Source organism: Hydra viridissima, unplaced genomic scaffold (assembly GCF_058129835.1).
Source record: "Hydra viridissima isolate aposymbiotic clone 2 unplaced genomic scaffold, HvirCarnegie_v1 scaffold_11, whole genome shotgun sequence".
NCBI lineage: Eukaryota > Metazoa > Cnidaria > Hydrozoa > Anthoathecata > Hydridae > Hydra > Hydra viridissima.
This window is the reverse complement of record NW_028324310.1, coordinates 15367298-15381059: the sequence shown is the minus strand read 5'-3', so window position 1 is coordinate 15381059 and position 13762 is coordinate 15367298. Positions and strand designations below refer to the sequence as shown.

Sequence of the window (13762 nt, the reverse complement as noted above, 5' to 3'; positions counted from 1 at the left end):
GGATTGATTTAGAGAAAAACAAAAGTGAAAATCTTCACACTACATCATGTTGGTTAGCTTATACACTTTTTAAAAATTGAATACAATCTGATTTAAATAATAGATTTGTAAGCAATGAAAAATATTATTATAATATACTTGCTTGCAATAGACGATATTTGATAACTCTAAAAACGCTGAGCGCGAAGGATTCTGGTTTTAATGTTTGGGGATTTAAAGATAAGCGATACAAAGTCTACAATGCTCCTTCAGTACAATCTATTATTCCCAATGCGATTGGCATAATAGATTGTACTGAAGGAGCAATAGAGATCACTAGTTTAGCTAAAGCTCAGGCCCAAACCTATTCAACATGTAAATCCGAGAATACCTGGAAGGTTTTAATTTTTATAACTCCCATTGGTACTGTTTCTTTTATTTCAAAGGCATATGGAGGTAATGCATCAGATCGATTTATTGCTGAAAAATGTGGTATCTTGGATAAAATTTTATCAGGTGAATCCTTAATGGCAGACAAAGGATTTAACATTAGTGATTTGCTAATTGGGAAGGGGTCACAGCTTGTTATTCCTCCTTTTTTAAAAGATAAAGGAAAATTCTCTAAAAGAAATACCACAAAAACCTCTAATGTTGCTAAGGCACGTATTCATGTGGAAAGAGCAATTTCCAGAATAAAAAAATATTGCATATTGCAATGTGTTTATCTTTTAAAAAGAAAAAACCAGCTTGACAACATTTTGACAATTTGCAGCGCATTAACTAATTTAGCTCCTCCATTGGTATCTCTATAAACTACCTGCTATCAATTTAATTAACACATGTAATAAGTTTGATTATTTATAATAATATATTTATATGCCTTTTTTAATACATTTAAAAAAATGAAATGTTTTATTTCCTTTGCTGTAAGCGAGAAATAAAAAAATTATAACAGTCAAATGGATACAAATTTTGGTTCTATTTTGCAATGCATTTTTTCCATTAAAGTTGTAATATATATATTAAGACTGTCTTAGTAATAATTTTTAATTATTATTGTTATTTATTATAATATACAAATACAAATTTTTAACTAACTGACCTTACCTTTTTTTAATTGTAATAAATTATAATAAAAAGAGAAAATGATACAATGTACAAACAAAATTGTTGCTAAAAGAAGAAAACGGTACACCTAGCAAATTTGTTAAATAGGTTAGTTTATAGTTAAATTATAATTTGATTATAGTTAGTTTTTAGTTAAATAGAAAAATTTGCAGGTGCTTCAGTCCAACCATTTTTTAAATTTTGAGGATTGGAAATTTGTACTGAACCATTTTCAATATAAAGTTTTTTAAAAATATCTTGATTTATCTCATGAAGTTCTTCTCGTACATCAGTAGCTGTTACTGGAAGATTCGTGTTAAATGCTCCAAGTGCGTTGATCACAAGGGTTTGCTTGTTCCCACTTCTATTTAAATCACGATTACCTAAATAATCTTGAAGCTTTAGTATGGTTCACTTCTCAAACTTTGGATTTTCTTTTTGTGAAATCTGTATGATTGGATCTTTTGGTATTGGTAAATGTCCATTATCATCCAACATAAATTTTGAGGAGGAATTAAAACTTGACACTATTTTGTTCCAAACGTAACTAACTTTTCCTTATACTTTTTCTTTATTTAAATTACTAAAACCATGATAGTTGTTGGATAATTTTAAAAAATATCTGAGATCACTAAGTTCCATTTAGAAAAACTAACACTTTTTTCGAATTTTAACCCATTTTTAGCAAAACTCGTTCATCAAAACCTTCAGTAAATCACCAATTCATTTTCAATACAATTTGGCTCCATTACAATTTGACTCCAAAAAACTTAAAGTTTAAAATAATAAAAATGTCAATTCTTGATGTATATTAAGTTTTATATTATATATTATATTAAAATTGTCATCCTATTATGAAAAGTTGTTCAACGCAATGCCAATTTTATACTTTGATTTGTTATCCTCAGATCGGTCCCGCAATGCATATCGAAAGATATATAAAAAAAGTTATCAAATATCGTCTGTACCCAGACTTTGTACCATTATATATTACGGCTTATATTTATTTTATAATAATTCGTTATATAATACAAATTTACGTCGTTTCTAAAAAGTTATTTACGTAAACACTTTTAAAATATTCGCGTTAAATTAGTTAGATTTTTTATTACCTTAGTTACTGTTGTTAACAATTTTTAATAGCTTATTTATTATTGTCAGTTTTTTCAAACTGAAGAAAAGCGCGTTTCTTGTAAGGTAGAATCTTAAAATTAAATCAGCATGTCGTATGCGGATTTTACAAATAAAATTTTTTTTTTCTTTTTCAATTCCGAAGTCCCGGGATTGAAAAAGACCTCCGGAATTGCAATCCGTAATTACAAAATACTCAATTAAAATTACATTCTTTATTTGCCTTAGCTACAAAAAAGTTATGCAATTAGCGCAGTTTATAAAAACAAAGCAACGGCGTTTGTTTTAGTTTTTTTACGTTTTTTAAATGAACTAGAAACTTCTATAACAGTCATTTGAAAAAAGCGAATTTAAAACAAATTATATATTAACACATACAGAGCGTTAAGAATTCATAAAAAAAAGGAGCGATACCTCGTATTCCTTAGGTTATTTTGTTTTAACCCTTCAAGACGCATGCGCAGAGTTGTTATCCGATTAAAACTGTTTAACAAATTTTAAATAAATTTTATTTACACTGTGTTAGAAAGTTTTCATTAATGAAAATAAATTTCAAACCCTCGGACATTAAAATGGTAATAGGTTTTTAAGTAGAACAAATAAGTCATGGAAAAAATAAAGACGAAAATATAAATAAAAAAATATTTTAAATTCATGAAGATATTTACACTTTTATTTTAAGACCTGGTTATAAAATTTAACTCAAATAAATAAATTTTTCACTTTTTATTGAACAAATGTCAAAAGTCATAACAGGAAAATATATTAAAACTAAAAAAAAATTCGAATTCGAAAAATATATTTAATAAAAAAAAAAAAAAAAAAGGAAACAGAAATAAAACTCGTTTTTGCTAAAATCAGAAAAAAAGTTTTGCTCTGAAACAAAAATTTCAGTTTCAAAAAAATTCAGCAAACTTAACAAAAACATTATATTTAGTGAAATATTTTTTGTATATTTTTCGTCAACCTTCGTTAAACATGACAAAAAATAAGGAAGCGAAATAAATAGAAGAACATTTGTACAAAAAGTACAAAAGTATATGTCTATATATGTGGTTTTAGTATTTCTGCAGCATCTGGCCGTTTCATTGAGTTAAGTATTAAATATAATTTTTGGACCGTCGAATCATCAAAGGTGGACCAATTGTGCAGCAGATCTTCTGTTGCCGATTTTGGGGACAAATTAAAATTTCCAATTGCTTCATAGTTGTAGCCCAGTTCACCTGCCAATGTTTTCCAGTTATTCCGGACGTTTGGGTTTAGTTTTTTCCCCAATTCGAAATACACACATGCTGGAACATCTCTAATAAGTAAAGGGACAGCACTCGAAGTTTTGCTTGAAGACGCGACTGCTATAAAAAAATGTAAGAAAATAACATTAAAAAATATATAAGAAAATGTAAGAAAATAATATATGCAAAACAATAAAAACGGTTCAAAGATTAGAAAGGATCAATTACATCAAGGACCTAAAAATTTCAATTTTTACTTTTACAAAACATACCGCTGTTGCTAAACGGAGGAACATCGCTAATACCCTGGTTGTTATCAGTAAACGGACGTGGAGCCAAGTTCTCAAGTTCATCGTTAACTTTTTTTCCGCATACTAAAGGTAAGTATTTTTTTATATAGAAATTCGAGTTTCGAACGTTGTTTTTTTAATAAGAAAATATTGTTAGTTCATGCCTAGTATTTAACCAAAATTGGCAATTTTTTATGAAAAAAAGAAATGTCTTTTAAAAGAGTTGGCACATACTTCTTAAGAACCTTCTTCGCTTTTTCCACCTAAAGAGAGCCAAAACCAAGCACACAAGGATGAAAATTGCTCCTATTCCTCCTAATAGGTACGCCCACTCCTTTTTTGCTTCTTTTTTAGAAACAACGTCTGAAAAAAATTAACGCATTTAATCATATTGTTCTTAAAAAAATTAAAATCATTGAAGAAAAAACAAATTCTGGTCTCCCCAACTGATTTAAAAGCATACCGTGTGCCTTTGACTCAACCCAGCATAATTTAGTGTTCGTACCGTTTGAGGTTTGACCCTAGGTAAAAATTTTTAAAATGTTTTTTTTAAAAAAGAAAAATTTTCAGATGTTTAAATAGAGAAAAACTTTTTAATTTGAATTTCTGCCAAAAAGAAAAAAATTACCTCAGGACATTTCTTACAAGTGCGGTCAAAATTGTGAGTGCAATCTACTTCTTGGGAAAACCCTTTTTCGCAATTTCGACACTGCGAACATACCAAGTTTTTCTGATCAAAATATGTGCCCTCTGGGCACATGCAGTACCTATCTTCCGTAAGAGAACATTTGCGGAATTCATATTGCGTATCATGACACTCTGAACATTTTTTACAGTTCATCCCGTCACGACTGTAAAAACCGATCTAAATTCAAACCAAAATAAGTAAAAAAAAAAAGTTTTAAAAAGAAGGTTCTTGCAAAAGTTCAACCAACTCTTATATTTTAACTGATCACTTTTGTTTCCATCTTTGCGATATTAAAAGATGGCTGCCGTTAAAAACATTTAAGTGATTTTAAATAAATTATAATCAATTATAATCAATTAAGCGTGTTGAATCTTTTCCCAAAAAGTTTTAAATCTTACTACGCATTCTTTGCACACATCATTAATGGTTTCCTCTCCCGGGCTGCAGCTTTGACAATTAACAACAGCTACCTAAAGAATGAACAACACCGTTAACATTTTATTTTAAAATCGAAGTTGACCCGATGGAAAGGTTTTTCTAATTAAACTAACACACTCACCGAAGTAGCAGCTAAAGCAATGAGGAAAATCGCCATTCTTTTTTATTTTTGAAATGTTATTTGTCTAAACGCAACAGAAACTCATTTAAAATTTATGTATTCTTTGACATTTGCTTTTCCGTTTTTTATCTCACTTTATAAAACTGCAGGGAGGCGTCACCACGTCTATTTTTTTTAAGAGCAAAAAACTAGTTATGGTCGTAGTGCTACAATTTCTTATCTCCAAAACATTCCTTTAAAATCTTGGTAGGCGAATTTTTATATACCGAATTTTATGAACTTTTTGGATTTTTCAAGCAATAGGTCCTTTTTTTTTTCTTTTTTTTTTTTTTTTAATTATTATTATTTAAACAGATTAAAAACCGTTACAATAAAAAAATATGCGAAATGTTTTGTAAATAGTGATCCGAAAAATTTCTGGGTTAAAAATATTCGCAATAAACTGACTTTTTGGCACAAATACATGAAAAAAAAGTAAATCCCACTAAAATTATTACCTCTTAGGTATTTGTTCTTCTATGGCTGCACTGAAAGAAAGCAATCGAACAATTTACACAAAAATGTTATCGCATTAATATTGCCGATTACAAATTGTACATAAAAATGACGCAGCAAAAGGCTTTTAGATGTTATTACGGTGAGTAATAGCAATCATTTTTTAATTGCCTATTGTTAGGTAAAATTATAGTATATGTAAAAAAAAAAAATTATTTTTTTATTTTTTAAGATAAATTTCACAATATTTATTCGCTTTTCTAACTACTCTTAATATATGTAACGTGTGTGTTGCCAATAAAGCGGCCTAAGTGAAGTTTTTTGAACAAGAAGTTTATTTGGCTTGACAATAAAAGAACTTATTAGCTCTATATAATAGTTTTATCAAACTCAGATACGGATTCTTTTTTCTATTTATATATTTATACATACTTATATTTTGAAGAATTGTTTGATATTTTCTTGTATTATTAGAAAAAAAAAAATTTATAATCGATTTAGAAAAACACTACATATCTTTGAGATTTGATCAAAGATAACCAGGCTGTTAAAAAAATTGCGCAAGATTTTTTCATTTTAAGTCTCGTAATGGATTACACGACAAAACGTAAACTGATTAAACAGGATTAACTCAATACGTAGGTATTCGAGAAATTACTTCAACAAACCCTGAAAAATAAACTTCTCAAAATATGCCACGTGTTTGATGAGAAATTTTTTAAGAAATTTCCCAGAGGAAAGTTTTTTCTCATTGCAAAATTACAGTTTTTTTAAACGAGAAATTCATAAATTCTTCGTCCAAATTTTAAAAAATTACATTAATTGCAACTAAGTGTTGAAAACACACTTTCAAATATCAATAAAAAGAAATCCATGGGTATAAAGATAAAAGATTTTTGCAAAAAAAGTTAATGATGATGAGTTTATAAAAACGTTGTTTATTTCGTTAAACCCTTTTGATGGCCAAAGTTTTTCAACAAAGGTTACTTGAACTAATTTATCAATTTTAAAGCAATGTGGTCATGAACTTTCCATCTGTAAATAAAAGAGTGTTCTTTACCTTGCAATGTCAAACTCACACTAACATAAGTACGCCATTTTCAACGTCGTTTATTCTTTTAAAAGCTAATAACATTTCTTTAAAAAATCTCGTTCGGCAAATTTCTATATTTATTTGCAAACTTTATTTTCTCTTTTCTTAAAAACAAATAGAAAAACATTTACTAGATTAAATAAAAATGTAAGCAGTTCACCATCATAGTCAATATAAAAACTTTTATTATTATTATTTTTTTTTGCATAAGTAAAACCTCGTTGTAACGTTCTCCTGCATGTTTGTGTTGTCTACTGCGGAGTATCTCTTTTGTCAATAGTGATGTCATTTTTTAAAAAAAAGATGAATCGGTGTTTTTGAGTAAACGAGGGACACGTATTTTTTTGTTGTTGTCATGGTGCGTTTTATTTGTTTTTATTTTTTTCCAGCTCATTTTGTTGAAGAGGTGAAACGAAAATCAAAAAGAAAACCAAAAAAGATAAAAAAAAAAAAAAAAAAAAAAAAGTGAAGAAAACATAAAAATTTTATTCTTTTTTTTTAAAAATTTTCTATAAAGCCAACGTTTTTTTAAAACTCTCTATGAAGTCAATATTTTTACCGTGTTTACTGAGTTTGGTACATAACAAAACATCAAACATAACATTTTGCTTCCATTTAATTAATGTCGTAACTGAATTTTGAAAAATCACTAAAAACGCCAACTGAATTTTGTTTCGTGAATTAAAAATTACAGACTGTAAAAGTTCAAATAGAGTACTTATATTTGTAAGCCGATGCTTGATGCAAAGCATAATGATTTACATTAAGCATCGGCATTTGGTATTTCCGTTAATAACGTATAACAACGAATAAAGTGCAAACTTTTATATTATTTTTTTTTTATGTAAATTAAATTTATTAAAATAGAACTTTTTATAGGTTTAAGACAGCGTAAGTTTTTTGTAGCAACAAGTTTTATATTTAAACATAAGTTTGTGTGCCACTTATATTTAAACATATTTATATTTAAATTTGTGTGCCACTTTTGAAAGATAAGTTTAAAGAATATAGTTAAGTAGCAAAATCTTGTGCAATATTTTTATTTATCTATTTATTTATTATTGTTATTATTGTTGCTTTTATCATTATTATTATTATCATTATTATTATTATTGTTATTATTATTATTATTATTATTATTATTATTATTATTATTATTATTATTATTATTATTATTATTATTATTATTATTATTATTATCATTATCATTATTATTATTATTATTATTATTATTATTATTATTATTATTATTATTATTATTATTATTATTATTATTATTATTATTATTATTATTATTATTATTATTATTATTATTATTATTATTATTATTATTATTATTATTATTATTATTATTATTATTATTATTATTATCATTATTATTATTATTATTATTATTATTATTATCATTATTATTATTATTATTATTATTATTATTATTATTATTATTATTATTATTATTATTATTATTATTATTATTATTATTATTATTATTATTATTATTATTATTATTATTATTATTATTATTATTATTATTATTATTATTATTATTATTATTATTATTATTATTATTATTATTATTATTATTTTGAGTTGAAACAAATTTGTCGATTTCCCAAATATTTTTACGGAGCAAGACAAAACGAAAAGTAAAATTAAAAAGCAAATGCGAAAAACGTGCTAAAAAAGCCTCTAAGCAAATTAAATTATCCCACATCCATAAATTAAAACCCACTGTTGCGATTGTCAATATTCCTTGATTTATTCCGTTTGCGAAATTTTTCCTCTAGAATTTTATCTCCTACTTTACATGCAAGGATAAAATTAATCATTAATTTTAATAAGTAATGATTACCTAAAAATTGTAACTTTTTATTTTTTTAATTATAAATTTATAAAAAAAAATTTTTAAGTTTTCAAAACAATTTTTAAAGTGATTTTTAAAGTAATCATTACAATTTTAATTTTAAGTAAAAAAAAAAAAAAAAAAAAGAAGAAGAAATGGTAGAAGGAAACCTATAATTCTAAGATCAAAACTTGTTCAGGTATTTTTCTTTTTTTAAATGGTTTTTAGTAATTCTAATGGAACTTTAAACGTACGCGCGCGCGTTTGGCATCAGTTCATCAGGCCTATCTTATTCCCATAGGAGGTAAATTGTAGCTTTATCAAGTTTAGTTGATGTTTTTCCTGCTGCCTAAGCTATAGGGAAAAAAAACTTACGATATTAACCAATTTATAGCCAAAAGTTTTCCAAGTACCCGCTCTTAAAAAGATTTATCAACGCAAATATACCAATATTTATTACTGGGAGCGTGTCTAAATATAGCAATCATCTTGAAGTGAAGTAAGATCAAAAGTTGCCTTTCATATGAAACACGTTAATTTTGGAAGAAATATTTACGAACCGCTCAAAAATAAGTTACGTAAACAAATTTTTTTATTATTTTTTTAATTAACATAAAAAAAAGACTTAAACGAGGTTCGAATGTGTTTAAATAATTAACAATAAGGGTAAACATGACAAATTCTTTTCTGTTTGTCACCTAATGCTAATATATAGAACATTTCCTATTGGCCTCAAACAGATCGGATCATACTTTTTATGTCCAAAGCTGCCCCACTGTGCATTCTCAATGTAAAAAGTTTATTATAAAAAATTGGAACACAAATGAATTATCGATTCTCATTTTCAAACTTTTCGATTTTTCGTGTGGAAAATTTGGGTTAAAATTTATAAATATAAACGTAAATATTAACAAACTCAAATACAGATCAGCTATAATAAAAAGTTTAGTGAGTTGCCTTGACGAATAAACAATTTGTACTTAGTCTAACAACTTGGGTTTTTTACAAATAAACTTCCTATTTTTTCAATGTTTGTAACCAATTCACCCTTCGTTTACTTTTTAAGAAATAAAGGTTTAAAAAAATAAATACCTTTAAACAAACACCTTCTTACTAAACCAAAATTAATTAAATGAAGTTACCCACGAGGTGAAATATAAAATTGTTGATTATGTTTGCAGTTTTTTTTTTTTTCCAAAAATGTGCTGATGATGCAGTCATTCTGCTCAATCTGATTGGTTCTTTGTTTAACTATTACTCATTTTATACAGCTTCACGTGATCATAAAAGCATGCCCGGACATGTAAATAAAATCCAGCAATCTTCAGATAATAATAAAAACAAAAATAAGAAATAAACTGAAACGGTTTTTTTTCTTTTTTTTTTTTCGACAGCTTGATAAACAAATAATTACGTCAAGAAATTCATTTTTTTAAATACTTATATGTAATTATATTTAAATATTTATTACATTAAAATATTTATTATAATTAAATAATTATTATACTTAAATATTTATATTTCATTGTTTTCAATCGAAGCGAAGTTTTTTTTTACCAAGTTTATTTTAAACTAAATCGAAGTTACCGATTTTAAACCGAAATTTTAAAATTTTGGATCAACTATCTTTGCGACACTTACACGTTATTTTTAATATCTGTTTACACAATTATTTTTATTTATTTTTTGCTTATAACTTATTTCCGGTTCTTGACATGCCTTTTGAGGTTTGTCCATTATCTGGCTCTCCATCTTATTGTACGAATATCTTTATTAAATGTATTGTTACTGTTATTAAATAAATGTATTATTAATTAGTTGTGTTGTTTGAGTTTTAGGACATTAATGAACTTAAGATCTGAACTTTTTTTTTACCAAAAATCTAAAAATTTATACATTTCTATTAAGAATTCTACAAAAAACTGATTTTTTTTTTTTTTTTTAACAGTGTGTTACAAAATTAAACTTTTCTCAGTGTTCGGGATTTTGATCTGAAGTAAATAGAAAATGGCCGCCGTTTCAAAAAAAGCTTCGGTTTTTTAGTCGTTCCAAGACATTTTGAAATTTATCTGTTTTCAACAATGTCCTATGTAGTGTTGAGTAAACTTTTAAAAAGTTCTGGAACTGTGATGTCTCCAAAATCATTTTGAACGATTCTTAGAGAATAGAAAACTTGTTTCAAGTAGATACATTTTGCTAAGTCTGTAAAAATTTTATCAAAAGAAAAGTGAACAAATATTAAAGTATCTGTCAAGATGTGCGATTCTGAAAAAGCCTTTTTCTGTGTATCTCGGAGATTAGGAAAAGTTCTTGGCACCTCATTTGACGTGTAAAATTTGCAGGAGAACGCTTGAAGGTAAGTTGATCAATGCAATTTTAGTTTTCTTAAATTACCGCCATTTTAAAAAAGTTTTTAAAAAGTTTGAAAAATTCGGAATGAAGAACATTTTTACAATCTCCGTTCCTTCACCAAACAATGATTATTCTCTCTTAAAATATTGCACGGTGTTAATGTGTGAAATTCAATGTATTTCTTTGCATAATTCTATCTGAAACGCTTACAGGCATTAAAGGAGGATTTAAAATCATAAGAACTCAGCGGAAGTCGACGATCACTCAACCAGTTGCTACTACATTGTGAGACCTTCAAAACGTCGGTTGACATTAGTCTCCTATCGTACATCTAGACATCACTTTATCCATCGATGAGTTCGGCTTAGGGATTGCAATCCCGCATTGCGGGATCCCGCAATCCCGCGGGATCCCGCATTAATTTAGCGCATGCAAGATCCCGCAAAAACTACTGCGGGATCCGCGGGATTTGCGGGATTTTGAAACAATTGCTTTTAAACAAAAAAGGTCAATTCTTTTAAACAAAAAAGACAAAAAAGATATCAAATTAAAAGTGTTTATTGTATTTGTGAAACAAATCAATTAAAAAATTTATCTTCAGCTATTAAAATATTTTTCTTAGCTATAAATATAAAAAAATCATTCAAAAATAAGCAATTATTTAGCAAAACATTAGTCGAACTCGTTCAAATTTTTTTTTGTTTAATTAATGATTATGTTGAAATTTTCGCTAATGAGTATGTTCAAATTTTTGTTAATGAGTATGTTGAAAACGTGAAATTGAAAACGTGCGTGTATAATTGTAAAAAATATACTTTTAAAAACTACTTTTTAAAAAGTCTTTAAAAATTATTTACATCAAGATTTTAAAACAAAAGTACTAAGCATGTCGCAAATTAAAACTATATGGAATTATTTTAAAAAAAGTGATAATGAAGAAAATGCGAAGTGCATGTTATGTTCGGCTATTTTAAAAATTAATCAAAGATCAACTAAAGGGTTATTAATCCATTTAAAAACTAAACGTGGCACCGATTTAAAATCAAACGTTTTACTACAAGACGGAGCTTCAACTTCAAAACAGCATGAATCAGTTGAAATAGAGCCTAAAATATACATCGACTGCGAAGACGAAGAAGTAATTCCATCGAAAAAAGTCAGAACAATTGACACGTTTTTCGTAAAGGAAATTTCTATGGAAAAAAATGGTATCGCGCATGGTTGCAAAAGATGGCTTTACATTTAATAGTTTTTGCACATCTTCAGATTTACGGTACTTGTTTTCAAAGAGTGGTTTCCGGCTCCCTACTTCACCTAATACTATAAGATTGATGGTAGTTAAATTCTCAGATTCTGTAAAAACCGATATAATGCAAAAACTCACATCACTAAAAAAGCAAAATCAAAAGTTTTAGATAACGTTTGACGAATGGGCATCACAAAATAGTCAGAGATACTTAAACTTAAATGTACATATAGAGGCGAAACACTTTAATCTTGGATTGATTCGAATCCATGGATCGTGTAATGCAGAATATTGCGTCAAGTTAGTTTCAGAAAGGCTAAATAGCTTCGATATTGACCTCCAAGAAGACATTATTGCCATGACCACTGATAGAGCAAGTGTGATGGTAAAAGTCGGTAAAATGATGTCTTTCTATCAACAGCTATGTTATGCTCATGGAATACAACTTGCAGTTATTGATATCTTATACAAGAAAAACAGCGGAGAAGTCGAAGAATCGTTTATTACATATGAAAATTGTGAAGAAGAAGATGAATGTGGTAAAACTGAGGATGATGAAGCTATAAATAAAGAATATGGTTTGACAATGATTTTGGACCGAGCATCAGCTGAATTGGTTAGCAATTACAAAGATCTCATGAAAAAAGTGAGAAAGGTTGTAAAAATATTTAAAAACTCTCCTGTCAAAAAGGAAATATTTACAGAAAGATATCCTACAAGAACACGGGAAAAAGCTTCAGTTGATTCTTGATTGTAACACTAGGTGGGACAGTATGTTCGATATGTTAGAAAGATTTCATAGACTAAAAGTGTGTATTGAAAAAGCCTTAATTAATGTTGGGTCAGAAATTCGTTTCACTCATGAAGAGTGGTCCCAAATCAATGACTTAATTATTTGCCTGGCACCACTAAAACTTGGTCTCGAACTTTAATGCAGAAGAGAATCGAACCTTGTCACGGTGGAAACAACTTTTCAATTTATGCTAAATAAATTGCGAAAGCAATCATCACTTTTGAGCAAAGATTTAGCCGCGGCACTTCGTGAGAGGTTTACACAACGTCGTAATAAGAATTTAAATGGACTACTAGTTTACTTAAAAAATCCGACGAAGAAAATGAACTCGAAGAAAAAGAAGCTGTAGATTTTATTAACAATTCCCAAATACTTATTCCTACAATTCTATCGCTGAAAAAAGAATTGGAAAATCAAGCACAGAAAGACAAGAACAGCTGGACAGAAAATGTAAAGGAGAGACCAAATTTAGATTCTTTAGACTTTGATAAGTTATTGAAGCCGGAAATGTCTGCCTATGAAAGTAATGGAGTAAGAGGCACGTTTCTAGATATAGCGCATAGTTACTTGATGACCATACCACCAATAAGCGTAGAGGCCGAGCAAGCTTTTTCAGCTGCTGGTTACATATGCAGTCCTTTGAGGAGTAGATTAAGTGATGATACTTTAAGTAGGGTCTGTTTCTTAAGAGCCCATTTCTTACAATCATTTTCTCAATTTGATATTTCAAAAAACAAATAAAGCTAATAGTTCTACGTAAAGCTAAAAGATGTTCTATGTACTTTGGCTTATCTTTTTGTTCATTAAATGTTAAGAATTATATTGATTTACAAATGAATTGCGTTTTTTGGCTTTATTTACCTTATCTTATCAATCTAATAAGTTGAGTATATTTTTTCTAAAATACTTGAAAGAAAAATACAATTGTCATTTTGCCTTTTATAATGTGCATAA

At 27.5% G+C, this 13762-nt stretch overlaps 2 protein-coding genes across 7 annotated transcripts; one reads left to right on the top strand and one right to left on the bottom strand.

Moving 5' to 3' along the window:
• Positions 1 to 2849: 2849 nt before the first annotated feature.
• On the bottom strand, positions 2850 to 9603 carry LOC149882396 (tumor necrosis factor receptor superfamily member 16-like). 6 transcript variants are annotated; one of them, XM_090066210.1, is made up of 9 exons: positions 9510 to 9603; positions 5484 to 5513; positions 4987 to 5050; positions 4826 to 4897; positions 4368 to 4604; positions 4203 to 4260; positions 3974 to 4102; positions 3722 to 3823; positions 2850 to 3569 (listed from the first exon to the last, which is right to left on the bottom strand). In XM_090066210.1, exons 3-9 carry the CDS (start codon positions 5020 to 5022, stop codon positions 3262 to 3264), a joined length of 942 nt encoding a protein of 313 aa, XP_089922336.1. In that variant the 5' UTR covers positions 5023 to 5050; positions 5484 to 5513; positions 9510 to 9603; the 3' UTR covers positions 2850 to 3261. The 6 variants fall into 6 exon arrangements, with proteins under 6 accessions (XP_089922336.1, XP_089922338.1, XP_089922340.1 ...); XM_090066212.1 differs by lacking the exon at positions 9510 to 9603 and adding an exon at positions 7134 to 7330; XM_090066214.1 differs by lacking the exon at positions 9510 to 9603 and adding an exon at positions 7134 to 7330 and having other exon boundaries at positions 5484 to 5508.
• Positions 9604 to 10377: 774 nt separating this feature from the next.
• Positions 10378 to 13762, top strand: LOC149882395 (uncharacterized). Its single transcript, XM_090067752.1, has 2 exons — positions 10378 to 10773; positions 10982 to 13762. The coding sequence occupies exon 2, from the start codon at positions 12374 to 12376 to the stop codon at positions 12764 to 12766; it is 393 nt and encodes a 130-aa protein (XP_089923878.1). The 5' UTR covers positions 10378 to 10773; positions 10982 to 12373; the 3' UTR covers positions 12767 to 13762.

What these genes read in the sequence shown, in the direction of transcription:
- LOC149882396 (XM_090066210.1), bottom strand. Translation starts at nt 5,022, where the DNA reads ATGGCGATTTTCCTCATTGCTTTAGCTGCTACTTCG. An exon ending in TTGCTTTAGCTGCTACTTCG is followed by an intron (nt 4,898 to 4,986) that starts GTGAGTGTGTTA and finishes TTCATTCTTTAG; the next exon opens with GTAGCTGTTGTTAATTGTCA. An exon ending in GCGAAGAAGGTTCTTAAGAA is followed by an intron (nt 3,824 to 3,973) that starts GTATGTGCCAAC and finishes ACTTACCTTTAG; the next exon opens with TATGCGGAAAAAAAGTTAAC.
- LOC149882395 (XM_090067752.1), top strand. Translation starts at nt 12,374, where the DNA reads ATGACCACTGATAGAGCAAGTGTGATGGTAAAAGTCGGTAAAATGATG.